Raw genomic sequence first — 20,341 nt, 5'->3', positions numbered from 1 at the left:
CTCGACCGCTTTTGAAATCATTTCCTCGTATAACTTCCAATCGACATTTCGTGTGAGGTCATACGGAATGTCAATTGGTCGCATGCGAGTTGACCCGTTAGTAATTGAAATAAGAATAGGCAGATGGTCGCTACCGTGAGGATCGAGGTTTACCTTCCATGTGCAATCCAACCGTAGCGACGTCGAACATAAGGATAGATCCAAAGCGCTTGGGCGCGCTGGAGGTTTCGGGATACGTGTCATTTCACCGTTGTTTAAAATAGTCATGTCGAAGTCATCGCAAAGGTTATAGATTAAAGAGGAGCGGTTATCATTGTATGGGGAACCCCAAGCCACGCCATGAGAGTTGAAGTCTCCCAAAATCAAACGTGGCGAGGGAAGAAGTTCTATTAAATCAAAGAGCAGCCGTTGCCCAACCTGTGCTCTGGGGGGAATATATATTGAGGCAATACAAAGCTCTTTACCTTGTATTGTCATTTGACATGCGACAACTTCGATGCCTGGAATCGAGGGGAGGTTAATACGATAGAAAGAATAGCACTTTTTAATCCCTAAAAGTACTCCTCCATATGGGGTGTCTCGATCAAGGCGAATAATATTAAAATCATGGAAGTTGAGATCAATATTTGAAGTAAGCCAAGTTTCACAAAGGGAAAATGCATCGCATTTGTTTTTATTTATCAAAACTTTAAACGAATCAATTTTTGGTAAAATACTTCTACAATTCCACTGTAAGACAGAGATAGAATCCTTCATATACGCAGTTGAATTAGGCATCGAAGGATACAATCGCTGCAAGGAGAGGCCATTGGGCAGTCAACTGCTTCAAAAATGATCTAACTGTTGGGAGGAATGCTGTAAGAAAAATTTTAATTGGATCGGGTACATTGAAAGTTTCAAAAATCCAGTCCACAATGTCAGAAAATTTCACTAATCCAGAGTTTGTTTCATCAACTGGGAGTGTAAAAGGAGCAACTGGGGTTTTAGATGTTCCTGGCAGTGCTGGGAACTCCTTCTGGGACTTTAAATTTGCCAGCCCAGGAGGAGTTTGCTTCGGTTTTTCCGCAGCACTGTTTGGTTTGTTTGTAACTTTCATTTCACTTTGAGAAATCTTAGGACCTTTTCTGGGAAGTTTAGGAGAGGAAATATTTTTCCTCTTTCTAGACTCCCCAGGATTGGCGTAAGACGCTCCCGCTGGTGAATCGTCAGAATCGGTTTCCTCAGAGGGCAACAGATCGAAGGGGTTCGAAGTAACGGGAGAAGTGGTAACGGTCTTCTTCAGCATGTCAGCGTAGGAACGCTTTGAACGCTCTTTGAGAGACCGTTTTATTTTATCCCTGCGCTGCATGTACACCGCACATGTCGAGAGCTCATGCAGATTTTCTCCGCAGTGAATACACTTTTCAGCGTTAACACTGCAAGAATCTTCCGCATGAGACTCCCCACACTTGCCACAACGTGCCTTATTGCAGCAGTAGGCGGCTGTATGGCCTAACTGCTTGCAATTCAGGCAGTTCATGACGCGGGGCACGTAGAGCCTCACAGGGAGACGAACCCGGTGGATCGAGACGTGGCTTGGTAGTGCAGACCCGGCGAACGTAACTCGAAACGAGTCTGACGGAGTGTATACTGTTTTGCCACCGATGATCGATGCTGACCGCAATTGCTTGCAGTCGAGCACCTTTACTTCGGGACACGTTTTGTTCTTAAAGCACCCTTTGGCACTTTGCAGTATACACTCGACGGACAGACTCGAATCGGTTATGACACCGTCGATCTCCACGTCTCGTGCGGGTATGTAAACGCGATACTCGCGTGTGAAGAGCTCAGAGCAAGCTATATCGTTGGCCTCTTTCAGGTTACCGACCACGACACGGAGCTTGTTAGGCCGGACCTTGGAAATTTCGGTCACGCCCTTGTACTCCTTCGTCAGGTCTTTAGAAATCTGCAAGAGGTTCAACTTTTTCGATTTCGGTCCTGCCTTTGGCCGAAAATAAACAGTATAGCTGCCCTGGGCTCCGTCTGGGTAAAGCCTGGGGCGAGGGGGGACTGAAGAATGAACAGGGGAGGGGGTAACAGAAGGGTCAGGGTCAGAGGGGTTCGGGGATGGTGGCGCGGGAGGCGAGGGATCTACATCCATCGCGCTATGTTTAGCGCACTAGCGCTGACAAGAACACGTACCTTTTTATTTCTCCCTTCCAGTAAGGTTGGTTGTCCGATCGTTCGAAGTAGCAGCCGTTACAGCCAGCAGCACCAATACAGCAGCACCAAACAGCCACCAGCAGCGAGCCAGGTGTGAGATCACTCCACACAGCGATACGACTCGCTGACACTGATGGCTTCTTCTTTTTCCTCGTTTGTGTCTCGTCCACTGCTGTAGCACAATCCAGCCAGCAGCCAAATCGGCTTACGCACCAGCTGGCAGTCACGATGCGAAACAGTTGCACAAAGGAACGACCTTGAACCCGGATTTATTTCACTCGACCAGGCAAACAATGCCAACACTTGTTCACACGTCTTTTGTTTTATACTCTATCGGACCGATCACCAAACACGTCCAGTACTGATGCGTGTTCGGCACAGAATGTTGCCATTTCTTATATAACACCATTCCGAAAAAATGTGTTTTGGCCAGAAAGCATCATCACATCACTCGACCCAATTTGTACCCAAAATACGCAACCCAACAAATCTGCCTTAGCGTCACCCAATCGAAGATTTCGTTGGGTTCCTTGAAGCGCAAAAATAACTGATGAGCAAAGAACCCGCGAACAGTTGATTGATGAAATCGAGAGATGCATTCGAAAAGTCAACGCGAAGGCCACCGCTCCTGTTTCGGCATCATGAGAAAGTTTCGTCGGAAAGCCGATTATGGGACTTTTTCAAATGCTCATCAATTTTTTCGTTGATGATGAATGTACCTTCATGAAAAATAAATCAGTTTTTCTTAATTTTTACATCCAACTTTTTTTATTACAGTATACAAAAATTCCAACATTTCAGTTATCATTTGACCCGTCAAATGAACAGTGTTTGCATACATCACCATAAACAGTTCAGTTAATGTCTATCTTACCTTCAAAAATATCGGTTAATAAAGTCGATGGGTCTAGCTAGTGGATAAAATGATATAGCATACGTAACAAATATTATTCGATACATAGTCAAATTCCTAAGTACTATTGCGGGAAAATGATGAAATAAAAATGCGCTAACTGAGTTCAAGTATAGATTTGCAAAATTATTAAATATGTTACTTATATTCAAGTTTTCCACGAATTACAGATTCCGTAACAATCCCTCTACAGATGCGTCTTTCTGCAGCATGTCGTATCCTGTGTTTCGTGTCATTTCTGTGTTCTCTATCGAAAAATCGTTGATGTCGTGTAGCGGCGCTTCTCACACTATAGTACAGCTGACCTCCTTCACACACATACATACACACGCATAACAAAACCCTCCTAGAACACACTGTTACATAAACACGCACACTAGTTCCATTCACTTGCTAGCATCGTGATCTGAACAATTAATAAGTACGTTTGCTAGTAATCACCCCCTGTTTAGCGTTACTCTAGTGCTAAATCTCTTACAACCATGTGACAGTTCTTCAACGATCTCCTGTCTGTCTGTCCATTTACATTTCCATCTGCCGTTACAGGCACTGAGTGACACTTACCGGTGATCGAGATCACACTTGCATCTAACGGCAGTCGTAGTCACTGTTAGTTCTGTTAGCTCTCTTCCCTGCCTAGAATGTAGCGCAAATAAAGTAGTGGCTGACTCTCAGCGATTTCCCTTTTGCTAAAAAAAACCCACACTTTGTATTCTCTTTAAATAGTAATAATAACAAAAATCTGGTCCCACAGACTCTTCTGCTTGCCATTATGTCTTGTTCAACTTCCCGGGAGATCAAACGGAGAAACTAACCCAATTAAGATTAGTGTAATAGAATATCCCTAATGATCCAAATCCCCCTTGTTAACCCCCCTCAAAAAACACTAAACACTCGAAAACTATACACAACAAATGTAATCTTCGTACTTTTCTATCCCCATATTCTTCGTATGTATTCGATGTTGCTCTAGCCAGAATAGTGTTATTCGATTTGTGCGCGGATTTCCCTTTCGCGAATGCCGTTTTTCCTAACCGAAGCGAAACGTGTTTTCTAGTGATGTATTTTACAGTGACGTAGCCTAGCGCCTGAACCGTTCGATGGTGTAATTATGTATGTATTGTTGATTCTTTTCTTTTCCCGTACCTCCTGACTTCAGAACCAATCCAAGAGTTGTAATTCTAGATCATACTGATGATGATGATGATGATGATGATGATGAGATACCCGCCTTTCTTTCTCTATCTCTGTCCGTCCGTTATCCAGTTCTTAGGACATTTTGAACGATTTTTGCAGCAGATTAAAGAACGCGTAATTTCAATCTCGCAATTTTTCCGCCTTTTCTTCTTCTTCTTCTTTCTCTTTGTCACTTCCATCAACCCGCTAACCACCGATGAATTCTCAATCATCGCCACCCTGCACCCGGAATCCCTGTTCCGAAAATCCTCGTCCCTTATCCCCACCGTTGGAAACCCCCTTTTGTTTCTCGTAAAACCCTCAGGTACAGTTCCAAATTCTACCAGACATAATGGTAAGAAGCGGCCTATCTCGCCAGAGCAGGTCCTTAGAATGTTTAACACAACAAGTTCATCTTCTTCAGTTCCTACTAGTTATCATAGTAATGGCACGCGAGACCGAGGCCGTCGCAGTCCTGCCAGCAGTCCGCCTTCTACGACCCACCAGGTAAGTAGTATCGTTATTACCGACGGGCCTTAGGCATAACTAACCTTATTATTTTCTCACTTCTTACAGATCTATCGAGATCGGGAACGGGATCGAAGCATACCGAACATTCACACGCTGACTACGCGGACCGTGAATATGTCCCGCGATCAGCAAACCGATGCCAGCCACGGGTTTGGCATCTGTGTCAAAGGAGGCAAGGATTCAGGTGAGTGTGAGTACCAAGCGTCACCGGATGGGGTGGCGATTATTTTCAAATTTCATTTTTCATTGCACTCGTACACAAAAGCAGCACACATAATAGCGAGGGAATGCTTTCTAAGCAGATGTGTTTGTCCGTTCTTATTCAACCGTATTCACTACTAATCAACCGCTGAGGGGAATGGGAAATTTTCTATTTGTTTTGCCCCTTATCGAACGGTGCAATTCACCAGAGAGCTTTTTCAGCTTTCAAAAGAAGAATTTGTTTGCACACAAAAGATCGCGATTTTATCGTCTACGGTGACAATTTGCATTGCTTACGGTGGAAGTTTTGGGTGTACACGATTGGGATCGAATAAAGCTGGCAGGAACACGATGATGATTTGCCCATTTCTGCTCGTACGAGATTCTGGTTCCATCAGTCGAATCGAATCTGATTCAGATGAGCTTCACAGCAGTCGTTGTTTTTTTTACCCCTGCCTAAGTGCACCAGACGAGAGTGCGACTGACAATCCGTAGCCTCCAGGCAGCCGCCCGGTGATGAAAGAGTGAAATTTTCATTTCGGAAATTCGATTTTCTATTCCCTTGGTACTAGGTCTGTTTGTTCTTGCACTGTGAGATGCTTTCTAGATTTGTAGAAAAAGAGCCACGGATGGCAAACAGCCAGCGTTGAAGGAAAAAAAAACGGAAGTTGATTGGTTTGGTTCAACTATGCTTAGATACTTTAATGTGACACAAACGATTCTAGGCAATACGGTTCAACTGGCATTGCTGGAGCAATATTATGTGTTTAGTTTGGATACTATGTGCCAAAAGGGTGTTTTTGGCTTAAAATTCAATGAAGGTGTATGCAATCACAATAATATGTTAAACGTTATAGTTCCGCCACTTTTCAGTTTAACTCTATCATTTCCTTTTACGATTTATTTTTTTCTAATTGTTATCTCCCTTTTCACACATCATTTCTATCTCTCCTATTGCAACATGAAACTTTCTACGTTGCTATTTTACGTTTAAAATTTATCTCTCTCCAATATCGTATTTTATGTTTAAATCTGTATTATTTGTTTACACTTTTTCGACCTGAGCTCTAGTTTTTGCCTTCAGCATTGTTTTCTCGTTTTCTTTTTTTCTCGCATATTTAATCGCTCGTTAGTAACTTCTTTTTAACCATTTTAATATATTATTTTAATAAATTTTTTATTTAATGGAATTTCAATCACTGTACTTTTTTTAACCTTTTCTCAATACTTATACTATTGCACCATAATTTTTTTCCTTTTTGCTACTTTGTTTCTTTTATTTGGTTTTCATTATTTTTATTTTCTAATGTTTTACTCTCTTCAAATTCTTGCGTCCTCTTTTCAATCTTTTCTCGCTCCATAATATTTTTCTCTTTTAATTTTTTTAAGAGAATGTGTTTTGTCGTTCATTTTACTTTTTAAAATCTTCTCTTAAATTAGGTTTTCATATTTTTTTTCTTTCCAAACTATTTTCCGTCCCAATCATTCTACATTTTCAACTGTTATTCTCTTTTTATCTTTTCATATTCTCATTTTTTTTCCTATTTTAATTTCAATTTTATCTACTTTTTCCTAGCGAGAAGTGAAATCAAATAAAACATTTTTTTCTCTCTCCCCAATTTGTTTGGCTTTACTAGACAATTTTTCTCTTTTCACTCTCTGTAACGTTCATAATAATTTTAATTTTTTTCAATGGTTGTTCTGTCTTTTGGCTTTCTTAGTCTTCTGAAAGAAATACACGACAATCTAGTCTAATTGCCCGACGTTTCGGCAGTTTTGGAGGCCTTTTTCAAAGGGAAACTGTATTTAGCGTAATATGTTAGTAACATAGTATAAAGCGTAAAATAGTCATACCTGTAGTTGTGTTTAGTTACTTACATTTTACGCTAAGTAGAAAAAGCCAAAAGACAGCACAACCAAGAATAAATTTATGTTTTTTTTCAACTTTACTCTTCATCTTAATTTTTTTCTCGATGAAATGAATACAAAAAGTAATTTTAAAAAATCAATGTAAAGTGAAAACTATAACTAGAATGTATGAAATTCTATCAGAACACTTAGAAAATATACTTAAACTCTTTCTTTTCATTTTTTTTCTTTTAAAAAACGAACAATTGTTACGACTTCCCATTTGAGCGTTTTATTCAAAAATTCAACATTTTTGGCAGTATGAAGCCGGGCGTTGTCATTTGCAGCGTGTATGTTAGGCCGAGCCGACGTCGTAGAAACATGACCGGGTAGTTTCTATGACTTTCTTTTCTTTGGGCTCCAGTAATAAATTTATTTTTCATCACTTGTAACGATGCGACGAAGAAAATCTTTTTTGTCGCTGAAGCAATTGTTTATAGGCGAAAACCGACGCTCAATGTCTCTTGGCTTCAAATCGTAAATAACCCAAGTTTCTCGTTTTTGAGTAATTCCCAAAGCATGCAATCGCTTGAAAATGGCTTGTAGGGTAATATCTAATATCGAAGCGAGCTGTTCCTGCGTTTGACATGGATCCTCGTCGAGCAATTCCTCCAATTCAATGTCTTTTTTCATGCGGACAGTCGTCCACATCGGAACCGCCGTCTTGAAAGCGACAGAATCAATCGCGGCAGGTTGTTTCACTTAAAGCAGCAATTTAGTTTCTTTTTTCAACTCTTGATGCGCTTCAGTCACCACTTTCTTTGAATGAAATAGGACAAACAACACTTCCCGCAAATGACGATAATTTGGGACAAAACCAGATATTTTTTGGAACTAAAAAATATGATACCACAATGAAGTCAACAACATGTCAGAGCAATTTGTTTAGAATATGTCTCAGCTTGATTCATCACGTTTCAGATATATCAAAATCGACCATCACTACCTGATGACGCCATCTATTAACAACTAACGTGAACTCGCTGAGCTGAGCCTAATAGTGTTCTTTTTCTTCCGAACATTTTGATGATTTTTTTCCCCATTTTGTCTTGATTTCAAATTGATTTCTTGTCCTAATAATTTCTTTGTCATCCCAAATCCGTTTTGTTTTCCACTTTCTTTAAACTCCTATATCTTTACCTATTCTTACCTACCCAATCTATTGTTTTTCCTGATCTTCTCCTTTTTCATTCGTTTTTCTCTCACCTCTCGCTTTTTTCCTCAATTGTTTCACATCTTTTTTTTGTTCATCACGTGTTTTTTCTTTTGGTTTGTTTCCTCGGTCGTATTTTTTTTATTTCCTTGTTTCTCCGAACTGAAGGCTTTATCTAACCTTCATTTTCTTTTTATTGCATAGTTTTTCGTTTCCCTTTTTTATCTTCTATCTAGTCATTTTCTATTTTCTTCTTAGTTATTTTTTATGTCAGTTATATTCTGTTAATTAACTTAATCTACGTATTATTTATCTCTTCATCGGTTTACTCTTCGAGCTTCCTTTTACTTTAAATGTTTTTTCCTAAAAATTTTTTTTTTTAACCTGCTCTATGTTCATTTTTTTCTCTTCTTAGCATTTTTCCTTTTCACAGTTTTGTTGGTTTTCGCTTTCCAATTTTTTTGTTTTTTATCAATTATTTTTGCATTCGATTTTTTTTTTATTCTTCACATCTATTTTATTCACATGCCTTCGAAACTCTTGTCGCTCTCCAATCTTTTTCTTTTCTGAGTCCTTTATTATTTTTGCCTTTTGTATTCTTCACAATATTTTTATCATCTCCTTCTCTCGCTTTTTATGTGTCTTTTGATTTTTTTACCTCTTTTCATCTCGTTCACTTGTTAACCTTGCTTTCATTCTCTTTTTATTAAGTTTTGCATTCTCCTTTCTCCAGTTGATAATGTCCTGTCAATTCGGATAATTAGTTTCCTTGAATATGTTCTTGTCTATACGATTCATTTCCCTCTCCATTTCGAACGATTTTGTTTTGTTTCTTTAGCCTTTTGCTTTTATAATGAATGCTTTTTATTTTATTTATTTCATTCCCTTTCGTTTCACAAATATCCGGCTTCATCATTTTTCTTTTTTTCTACTTTCGATTCCTATCGTCAGTGTTTAAACATTTTGTTTTATTCTGTTTACACTTCTTCTTGGTTTATACTTAGTTCTCCTGTCCTAATTTTGCGAGAAACAAGACCAAAACATATTTTTTATCTCTTTCTGTTTTTTCTTGTCTCTCATTATTTCTTTTTCCGCATTGTTACTTTCTTATTCTTACTTTCTCTTAGTGTTTCCTGTCTTTTCTTCCACAAATCTTTATTTCGTATCCAATATTTTGTCTTTCTTCAATTTTTCAACTTACTTTTCAAGTAAATTCTCACTGCATGTTTAGTTCTACTACAAAATGGAAAACTTTTGAAAAATTTGAATATAAAGTGGGCGATAAAGTGTATTATATTCTATCAAAACACCCGAAGGAAATCATTGACTTTTGTTTCTTCTGAATCATTTTCTCTGCACTTTTCTTTTTTTTTCTTTTGTCTTTTTTCCTATTTTATTTTCCGTTATTTCCTGTAAATTATTTTTCTTCAATTTTTTTCCCTAATAATTTTTTATCAGTACTCTTGTTTTGTTCTGTTTTTTTTTTCGTTCATAATGTTTTCTTTCGTTATAGCTCTTTAGTTCTATTTCCTATATTTTATCGAATTTAGTGTTCAAATAATATTATACTCTATTCTCAGTTCTTTTTTTTTCAATCCTTTTTTTCTTTGTCATTGTTTTATTTCAATTGACCTTTATTGCCTCTTTCCGATCTCTGTTTCGTCCTCAATTTTCTCTTAACTTTTGATTTTCTTTTTATAAAAATTAAGTAGAAAAATATTTATAAAATGATCGAGATCAATGTGGATACTCAATACTCACATTGTGAAATTAGTGAATTAAATTCTTTCAAACACTCAGAAATTATATTAAACTGTTTTTTTATTCATTTCTTTCTCTTCTTGATCTTTGTAATCATTTTAATTTCTTTTTTCATAATTTAATTTACTTAGCTTCGTAATTTCACTATTCTATTTCTTCTAAATATTTGTTTCTTGTACCGTTTTTTCCTGGTTTCTAACTCCTTTATTGTTATATTTTTATTTGTTTCTCATCCCAATCTTGTTCTGCTTCCCATTTTTTTTGTCCCTAGATTTTTTTACTATACCTATTTATATTTGCTCAATTCCTTGTTTATTAAGAATTTCTTTCTTTCCAGTCGTCTTTCCTCCACCACCAACTATTTTCTCAATCGATCCTTTTCTTCATTTCTTCTTTGCCTCTTTCGGTTTGTTTCGTTGACTGTTACTATTTGCTTGGTAAACACAGGTTTTGCTGTAGAGCTCAAACTGGAAAACAGAAAGCTTTTTAACCATTTCTGTGAATTTTGGTGCCCCTAAAAAAGACTTTTTCAGAGACTTAAATGAGTTTGCCGTAAACCAACGTTGAAGCAACGAACGCGACGAGCAATTACCTTGCGTCAAATTGACGCACTTTTAACCATTTAGGGGCACTAAAATTCACAGGAATGGTTAGAAAGCTATAATCTCTCTAGGGCTATCGTTTGGAGCTTTGTGGCATTTTTTCTCATTTGTTGACCATTGTTAGTCATTTAGTTGCTTTATCTCCCTTTTTCCAATTCCCCAACTTGCCCACCTTTTTTATTCTTATTCTTCTTTGTTTCTTTTCTTTTCCCGTTCAAATTTTGCGCTGGTCAATTTATTTATTCATTTGTTATTTTTTCACACAAGTTTTCTCTTTCGGTTTGTTTTTTTTTTTCTACTTATTTCTGATTTTTCTTTTTAATATTTGCTCTTTTTTCTGTTCTATGTGTTCAATCTTTTATTTTTAAGCGTTTTTCCTTTTCTAATTTCCTTTCGCCTATCTTATTTTTGTTTTTTATTTTTCTGTCTGGCTCAATTGTTTACATCTTTCTTTTATTTTCTTTTGATTAAAAAAACTTTTTAAGTTTTTTCTAGGGGCACCAAAATTCGCAATGGTTAAAAGCTGTAATCTTTCTAGAACAGTTATTTTAAATTTTGGGGTGAATTTATTTTCGCTTTTGTCGACCAGTGTTATTCTCTTGACATTCACTTCCCAAACTTTGTCCACTTCTTTCTACCTTTATTTTTCTAGTTTTTCTATTCTTTTTCGTTCAAATTTTGCGCTTATAAATTTTTTTAGGGTATTTGTTCCATTATTCGTCTCATTAAGCCGATATTCACGAAGAATGCACGGATTATACACAAAATTTTCATGAAATCATTGTACAAATAAACAAAATATGCTTACATGCTCTTATGAAATCGCCCAGTCTTGGAAATTCAGTAAACTTAGCTATATTTATCCTGAATTTTGTAAAACAAACCATTTTCCACAACGCTTCCATATTCATCTCAAGACTTAAATCACTGCTCAATTATTCATTTCACGACGCCCTCTTACTCATCACACTGTGTCATGAATGAACGTAGCCGCATACCGTCGTAGTAGGTTAACTAGGTATCCACTGTAGTTATTTACGTACAAAATTGGTAACCTTGGTAACCACTGCAGTGCTGCCGATTTATGTCAATTATGTTGGAAAAATTCAACATTTCCAGTATGTTTTTTTCGTATTAACAGAAACTGATTTGACAACTTTTCACTTATATTTCTTATATTTCTGCTAATTAAAGCTTGTTTTAGGAAATTTGAGGTGAACATTTTCAAGATAAAAGTATTCTTAGTGTAGTGAGTGATATTGTTAAGTGATAAAGATAAAAAGTGGTCCGCTAATGATGATAAAAAACTTTGGTTGGCTGCTAAACGAGTCTCGTTATAGCCGTATAGAGCAATGCGCGGATTTTGTTTCTTATATTGTCTCAAATATCTAACTTATTACCTGTTTTTTCTTTCTGATGTTTCAAATATCTCTTTTCTTGTCCCAATCATTTCATTTTTTTGTATCCTTCCTTTCTGTACTCATTTGTTTTTGTTTTTCATTTAAATTTTTCAAATCACATGCTCCTTTCTTTAGTTGCTAACGTCCTGTCGCCTCGGATAATTAATTTCCCCAACATGTTCTTGTTCATGCGATTCATTCCGCACTTTCTAATCCTTTTTCTGGTTTATTTAAAGCCTTACACTCACCTTTATGATACCTTTTTGTTTTTCTACAATCTAGCTTTATTCTTTTTATTTACTTCTAGTCTCGTTACTTATCCTTATCTTCGAATATTCTTCCTCTTTTCCATTTTTCTTACTCCAAGTTTTCTCCTCACTAATTCTTTTGTTTATATTTTCACTAGTTTTGCGAGAAGCAATACCTTAAGAAACAATTTTTTTCTTTCTATTTTTTTCTCCTCTCTCTTTTCTTTTTCTAATATACTTAAGCTTTCTCATTGTTTATCTTTTTTTCTTCCAAACCGTGGTTTCATATCTTATTTTTTGTCTTCTCTTAGTCCTTATTTCAAATTCTCAGCGCATATTCAATTCTGCGAAAAAATATGTCAAAAAAAGTGATAAAACGTTTTATATTGAGTGAAGTGTATTCAATCAAAACCCCTCGAAAAAAATAGAACTTTTTGCTTCCCAATAATTTTCTCCTCTCTTTATTCCTATCTTTATCGCTTTTGTGTTTCCTACGTTCATGTTGCTTTTTTTTTCCCTCCAAATTATTTTTCTTTAATATTTTTGCCTTAATAATTACTTTCCATATTTTCTTTTCTCCCATCCCGCATATAATCTGTCTTCTTCCCTCTCTTTCTCTCAATGTCCTCCCTTCATTCTTTTCATCTGTACCTATTTTGTCCTTTTCAAAAGTATTTTATACACTTTATATTCTTATCTATTTTCTTATTACTTTGTTCGCAACTTATTTTCTCATTTTTCCATCTTCATACTCTTTCTTGTTTTTTATCATTCCCTTTTCCTTTCATAATTTTTTTCAATCTATTTTTTTATGGGTTTTCAATTTGCTCTTCTATTCTTGGTTTTATTCGCATCGCCTTGTTTCGTTTTCCAATCTTTTGTGTTTGTTAAATATTTTTAGATTCCCTTTTCTATTACTTTCTCATTTTTTTCACTTCATATTTACCTTCTCATTTTCTGTCCTTTCGTTGTTCTAAATATTTTTTAAATAGTTTTCTTCTTTTATTAATCTCCTTTTCGCCACCTGTTCATTTTTTTTCTATAGATTTTTTCAATACTTCTAAGCTTCTCCCTCTTTTCACTCCAGCTTATTGTTTCTATCGATTGGCTTTTGTTTGATTAGTTTCTCGCTTCACGATTTATTTTACTCTTTTTTTTTTGAAAATATATTTTGTTCGATTTTTTATAACTTATTTTCTGTCTCATAGGGTAGGGAACATATTCTAAGCAGCTTTAGAAACCGCCTGTGTATTGAGACGAGATATTCGAAATGTGTTGAGTGAAATTCAAACAGAGATATATCAATCTGTTCTTTATCTTTTTTTCTGTCAGAACATGTTTTCAGATTGTAAAACTAAGTTTGCAAATTTTAACAATAATCAATGATAGTAACCAATCGAGGGACACAATTCTAACCATCCCGAACCTATTTTAAGCAGTTTCCATCTGTTTTGCAGGCGTTTATTTTCAGCAACCGAAGTGGCTCCTGAATGGCTGCAATATAGGTCGATTTTTTCGATTGATGTTTGTTCATAGATTTCTTTGTGATTAACGGTATTACTTATATTCGTAAGACAGCTAGACAATCAAAGTTTTCGTTTCCATCATTGAAATTGTCGATGTTGATCCAATTTCAGGAGTTTGAGGCCTGTTTTCTTCGACTGATTAAAATAGGTGCCACTGCTTAAGCCGTTCCTTACCTTATTCATCGTCTTTTTTCATTTTTCTGTTTTCATCAAGGTTTATCTATTTTACCTTTTGTAGTCTTCTCATTTTCTAACGTTTATTTGTTTCTTGCATCGATTTTTCCTTTTTTTTTATACAATAATGTTACAGACGTAAAACTGTAGTAGTAGTAATTGGTCCACTTTTTTCAAAAGAGTGTAAAGTATTTTCATTGGATATAATGATTAATTGACTAAATGATTGAATAAAATGGATTTTACCCATTTTTACGAGGTTTTTACAATTACCGTGTTTTTTTACGAGGTATGTATCCCTCGCGTAAAAAACCTGACTGTAATGCTATAATGCTGGTTGCAAGAATGACAATGACATTCGTCTTTTACTATATCTTATTCAGCTATCTTAGGTTCTAAAATAAGAGTCTTCTAATATTAAAAATATATAAGAGTTTTTTTCCCTTTTCTCATTTCCATCCTCTCCTTTAAATTATCTTTCCGAAATTCCTTTTCTCCATTTGAATCTCTCCGATCGAAGTTTGCCACGCGCGTTGCTGTAGTTTTAGTATTATTTCATAAAAGTAAGATTGGCTCTACAACCAAAAATATTGAGTTATTCTGCAAATGGCTTTCAGCTTTTAATTAATAATTAGTAGACGGAATTCCATGTTGTTCTACGGATTATTCAATATTTCAAAAATAGAACCTTTAAACAACGTCTCGAATAGATTTCTATTATCCCAAATTCAATATTCCCTCATCGTTGTCTCTAAAAGCTCTTCTCACGAAGAATGTATGCAGCCATGCATGTATGCATGGCTTCCGTTGCTCTAAATACTTGTTTATTTGGAGAACAACCGCTTCGGATGTGAGCACACAGTTTTCATGACAATGGCAGCAAACGGTCTTCGACGGAGAAGAGGAACGCTGGAATGAATGATCCTTCAGATCATAAATCGGAAAGCATAAAGCGGTTATTCAAACATGCAGAACAATGAGTTTATGCCAGATATTGCGAAACACACAGCGAGAGAGAGTCTTTTCAGTGCATCCAGAGCGAACTTCTCGAGTATATATGTAAATATTTCGGTTTGTGTTGGTGGTGAATTCCAGAATAAATTGCTTCAAAAAGAGCTGCAAACTTCATCTGAAACCATCAACTTTGGCAGTAAAATTTCAGTTGATTACTTTCTACTAGTCTGATTTGACTGTGAAAATTATGTTAACTATGGAACATGATTGCGTCTACGGGTTTACTTTATTAATTGTACGGTTTCGATAAATTAAGCACTCTCCTAACTAGCCAAATTCCGCAGTTTACATATTTAGCTTTGTCAATACTTGCCGTTAAATTTAATTTAATATCTACCCCGTTCACATAGAAAACAAAAACAAGCAAAAAGTTTTCTCATTCATTTGCCCGGATTCGCTCTGAAACAGGCGGTTTTCTCATGACAAATTCCACTGTACGCTACACCGCGCCCTAATCGAGTCTAATCCGCTTTGTTTCAACCAAACGACAGCGTGAGCTGACAGAAAACAATGTCCATCGACCGCGCGCCCCCTTTTAAAATGCAGCAGCAACAGTCAGTCGGCTCCAAAAAGAGGGTCCGCTATTTGATCGTGCTTTGTAGTGATGCGGCGAAAATGCCACCCGACATTTCAACCCCAAACCAAACTCAAAACTTTCACCCTACTCAAGCGAAATCGAAAATTGGCTGAAAACAAAAAAAAAGGTACAAACTGGCTGGTTTCCTTTCACTACAGGGCGGGGGCGCTGTCATGTGTGACTGTGAGTGGTGGGGGTCGTGAGACCACGCGCACGATCACGAAGCCACAGCGCACAAAGCGGCCGTTGTCGGCCGAGGACGGTCTCCTGTCGGCAGCATGAACAACATGCGTTCTCGCACTTTTGCTCCAGAGCACCACCCACTCGGATTCATTGTGTTTGCCAAATAGATGGAAATCGTTTTAGCCATTACTTGATAATACAAAGTTGGTGGCAGAACGCGTTTTCTTCCTTTCTTCGCTGGCAGACCGCGGTCCGCGCTGCGAGTCGTACCTACGTTGGAAATGACAGAAATGACCTTCTATTTCACCCGTTGAATTACTCTGCCTGCGCTATGAATGGCTCTGCGGATCCGAGGGTTGACAAAGCGGTGTCTGTTCGTCCTGTCAGAGTCAAATGGAGATACGAATTTATTTGGATTTTACCCAATTTGTTTTATTGTTAGCAGTTTAGCATTGCTTAGAAATATGATTGGACTCTCATGCGTATGAGTGAGGTTCAGGAAAATGGTGTTTTTGTTATTTCCGAGAATTATTCAGTAAAAAACAAAAGCCTAAAAAACTACAATCGTTTTGTCTTCTCAATCTTTGTTCTCTTCTTATCTATTTTTGCTTGTTTGCTTGTCTTTTCATTATTTATTCAAATTTTTTCGTTTCTCAACCTTTTTTTGTCATTTATACAACTCTTCTCTTACCTATATTTTAAGTCTTTCTAATCTTTCATCTCTTTTCTATTTTTTTACTCTCAATTATCTTCTATTCTTTTGCATTTTATTCTCTTCTCATTCACATATGTTTCCATTTCTCTCTATTCCCTAACTTTTCATCTCTTCCCAATCAAATTTCTGGATTTTTTTTTCCTGGCTGATTTTCGTTTCCCTTTCGTTTACTCTTCCCAATTATTTTTTCTTTTTACAATTTTTTTTTTGTTCCTATTTTTTTGGTCCTTTTTCTAACTTTTTTAGCTTGTCTCTTTTTTGTCACGACTTTTGCATCTTTTTTCTATTTCCTTATTTTTCCTATGGCCCTGATTTTTTTTTGTTCTTGTATTATTATTTTATTCCCCCTTATCTTAAATATTGTAAAATTTTATTAGAATATCCTAATAACGGCATCAAAATTTTCCATATATAATTTTAATAAAATATTCCAGAAAAAGAGTAACCTGTCAATAAAAGCCAACTTTACAAACAGAAGTAACATAAATTCTCCATACAGAAACAGAAAGCAAGAAAACAGTGACTAGAATTAGAGAAGTATTTTTTTTTTTATTCTCGCTTATTTTCCGTCGGTCTAGTTCCGCCACTGTTGTGGCTAATCACCGACGCCCAGGGAGGCGACTCCACACCCAGGACCCTAACTCACGACCCGTTTATTAACGGACCGGTGCCAACGGCTTTACTTCCTCATGCGATGGAAGGCGTGATCCCAGAGATTTTTCGCCTCAGAAAATCTCCCGGTGTCGGCTAAAATTGAATTGGGTTGGTTGTGAGTGGATCACGCCACCTCACATCCATCGACACCTGTGTCGGCGGTGGGATTCGAACTCAGGCGTCGAGCGTAGTTGGCGGAGATGTTACCAACCACGCTAGGCCCCCGCCTTAGAAGTATTATTATTATAGAATAAAATATTTGAATATTGAAATTATAAAAAATGGTCAACATATTAAGAAGTGATAAATAGGGAAAACAAAAAGATTTTTTTAGATTAAGAAGGAACAGGGAAATAAAATACGAAAAACTAAAAACAAAAGGAGGAAAAAATAAACATTTAAAGAGGAAACGTCGAAAACGAAAATAGAACAACAAAAAACACCAAACTGAGAAAGCGAAACAAATAACCAATGAGAAAAAAAATGAATGAGAAGAATCAAATCCCACGATAAAAGGCGAACGATAAACGATAAACGATAAACGATAAACGATAAATAAAAAATCAAAAACGAAAAACGGGAAACGAAAAAAAAAAACATATCAAAATGGAAAAAAATTGAAAATTGAATATTATAAAGGAAGAATGAAGAATGAAGAATGAAGAATGAAGAATGAAGAATGAAGAATGAAGAATGAAGAATGAAGAATGAAGAATGAAGAATGAAGAATGAAGAATGAAGAATGAAGAATGAAGAATGAAGAATGAAGAATGAAGAATGAAGAATGAAGAATGAAGAATGAAGAATGAAGAATGAAGAATGAAGAATGAAGAATGAAGAATGAAGAATGAAGAATGAAGAATGAAGAATGAAGAATGAAGAATGAAGAATGAAGAATGAAGAATGAAGAATGAAGAATGAAGAATGAAGAATGAAGAATGAAGAATGAAGAATGAAGAATGAAGAATGAAGAATGAAGAATGAAGAATGAAGAATGAAGAATGAAGAATGAAGAATGAAGAGTGAAGAATAAAATATCAAAATTGACTATCAAATTGGGAAAAAGGAGAGAAAAAGAGAAGAAAAAGGATTAAAATGGAAAGAGAAAGACGAAGGAAATATAAAAGAAGAAGGTAGAGGTAAAGGGAAAGAAGATGGAGAATAAAAAAAGAAAGAGGGAAGAAAAGAAAGGAGTAAAGAGAAACGAAAAGGGAGAAGAGATAAAGATAAAGGAAAAAAAAGAAATATGGAAGAAAAATAAGAAGAAGGAAAAGGTTTAAAGGAGAAAAATCAATTGAGAAAAAATTTAAACAAAAAGAAAAAAATGAAACAAAGAAATTGGAAGAAAAGGAAAAATTTTAAAGGAAAAAAGAGAAAAGTAGAAAAAAAAGATAAGAGGAAAAAGGAATAAGTAAAATGATAAAAGCCTCCTAGCTGGTCTCGAGGTACGATGCTGGCCTAATAAGCCAGTTGTAGTAGGTTCGAGACTTGGCTCGGGAGAGACTGTTAGTGTCAGTAGGATCGTAGCGCTAGCCCCGCAATTGTCCTGTAAACTTAACAGTTGGCTATGAAGTCTGTGTATAATGAATAAAAGGTCGAGTTCCGAATCGAAATGTAGAACCAAGGCTTTGCTTTATAAGGAGTAAAGATAAAAAGGAAAGAGGAGAAAAGAAAAAAATGGAGAAAAGGAGAATGAAAAAAATAGGAAGTAAAACAGACATAAGAATAAAGAAAAAAAAATCATAGAAAAAGAAAAAAATGAGTAATGAGAATGTAGAGAAGAGAAAACGAAAACAAATAAGCAACAAAAAACAAGAAACAAGAAACAAGAAACAGGAAACAAGAAACAAGAAACAAGAAACAAGAAACAAGAAACAAGAAACAAGAAACAAGAAACAAGAAACAAGAAACAAGAAACAAGAAACAAGAAACAAGAAACAAGAAACAAGAAACAAGAAACAAGAAACAAGAAACAAGAAACAAGAAACAAGAAACAAGAAACAAGAAACAAGAAACAAGAAACAAGAAACAAGAAACAAGAAACAAGAAACAAGAAACAAGAAACAAGAAACAAGAAACAAGAAACAAGTAACAAGAAACAAGAAACAAGAAACAAGAAACAAGAAACAAGAAACAAGAAAAAAGAAAAAAGAAAAAAGAAACAAGAAACAAGAAACAAGAAATAAGAAACAAGAAACAAGAGACAAGAAACAAGAAACAAGAAACAAGAAACAAGAAACAAGAAACAAGAAACAAGAAACAAGAAACAAGAAACAAGAAACAAGAAACAAGAAACAAGAAACAAGAAACAAGAAACAAGAAACAAGAAACAAGAAACAAGAAACAAGAAACAAGAAACAAGAAACAAGAAACAAGAAACAAGAAACAAGAAACAAGAAACAAGAAACAAGAAACAAGAAACAAGAAACGAGAAACAAGAAACAAGAAACAAGAAACAAGAAACAAGAAACAAGAAACAAGAAACAAGAAACAAGAAACAAGAAACAAGAAACAAGAAACAAGAAACAAGTAACAAGTACCAAGTACCAAGTACCAAGTACCAAGTACCAAGTACCAAGTACCAAGTACCAAGTACCAAGTACCAAGTACCAAGTACCAAGTACCAAGTACCAAGTACCAAGTACCAAGTACCAAGTACCAAGTACCAAGTACCAAGTACCAAGTACCAAGTACCAAGTACCAAGTACCAAGTACCAAGTACCAAGTACCAAGTACCAAGTACCAAGTACCAAGTACCAAGTACCAAGTACCAAGTACCAAGTACCAAGTACCAAGAAACAAGTAACAAGTAACAAGTAACAAGGTAACAAGGTAACAAGTAACAAGTAACAAGTAACAAGTAACAAGGTAACAAGTAACAAGTAACAAGTAACAAGTAACAAGTAACAAGTAACAAGTAACAAGTGACAAGTAACAAGTAACAAGTAACAAGTAACAAGTGACAAGTAACAAGTAACAAGTAACAAGTAACAAGTAACAAAAATAAAAAAATAAAAAAACAAAAAACAAAAAACAAAAAACAAGAAACAAGAACCCAAGAACCCAAGAAGATGAAAGGAAAGGGAAAGGGAAAGGGAAAGTGAAAGGGAAAGGGAAAGGGAAAGGGAAAGGGAAAGGGAAAGGGAAAGGGAAAGGGAAAGGGAAAGGGAAAGGGAAAGGGGAAGGGAAAGGGAAAGGGAAAGGGAAAGGGAAAGGGAAAGGGAAAGGGAAAGGGAAAGGGAAAGGGAAAGGGAAAGGGAAAGGGAAAGGGAAAGGGAAAGGGAAAGGGAAAGGGAAAGGGAAAGGGAAAGGGAAAGGGAAAGGGAAAGGGAAAGGGAAAGGGAAAGGGAAAGGGAAAGGGAAAGGGAAAGGGAAAGGGAAAGGGAAAGGGAAAGGGAAAGGG

The 20,341-nt window shown here is 36.0% G+C and overlaps 1 protein-coding gene across 9 annotated transcripts in view; it reads left to right on the top strand.

Annotated features, from left to right (window-relative positions):
* The window catches only part of LOC129724144 (uncharacterized), a 292,991-nt gene that overhangs the window by 127,624 nt on the left and 145,026 nt on the right, over positions 1–20,341 (top strand). For 6 of the 9 annotated variants that reach the window (XM_055678798.1, XM_055678795.1, XM_055678794.1 and 3 more), the window contains exons 4-5: positions 4,617–4,798; positions 4,868–5,012. In XM_055678798.1, the coding sequence (XP_055534773.1) occupies positions 4,617–4,798; positions 4,868–5,012 (327 nt within the window). The remainder of the gene's footprint in view (positions 1–4,616; positions 4,799–4,867; positions 5,013–20,341) is intronic. The other 3 variants (XM_055678799.1, XM_055678801.1, XM_055678797.1) reach the window with 2 other exon arrangements.

The sequence above is a fragment of the Wyeomyia smithii genome, chromosome 2, assembly GCF_029784165.1.
Source record: "Wyeomyia smithii strain HCP4-BCI-WySm-NY-G18 chromosome 2, ASM2978416v1, whole genome shotgun sequence".
NCBI classification, from domain to species: domain Eukaryota; kingdom Metazoa; phylum Arthropoda; class Insecta; order Diptera; family Culicidae; genus Wyeomyia; species Wyeomyia smithii.
Note: the sequence above shows the minus strand (reverse complement) of the source record. Positions and strands in the feature narration are given on the sequence as shown.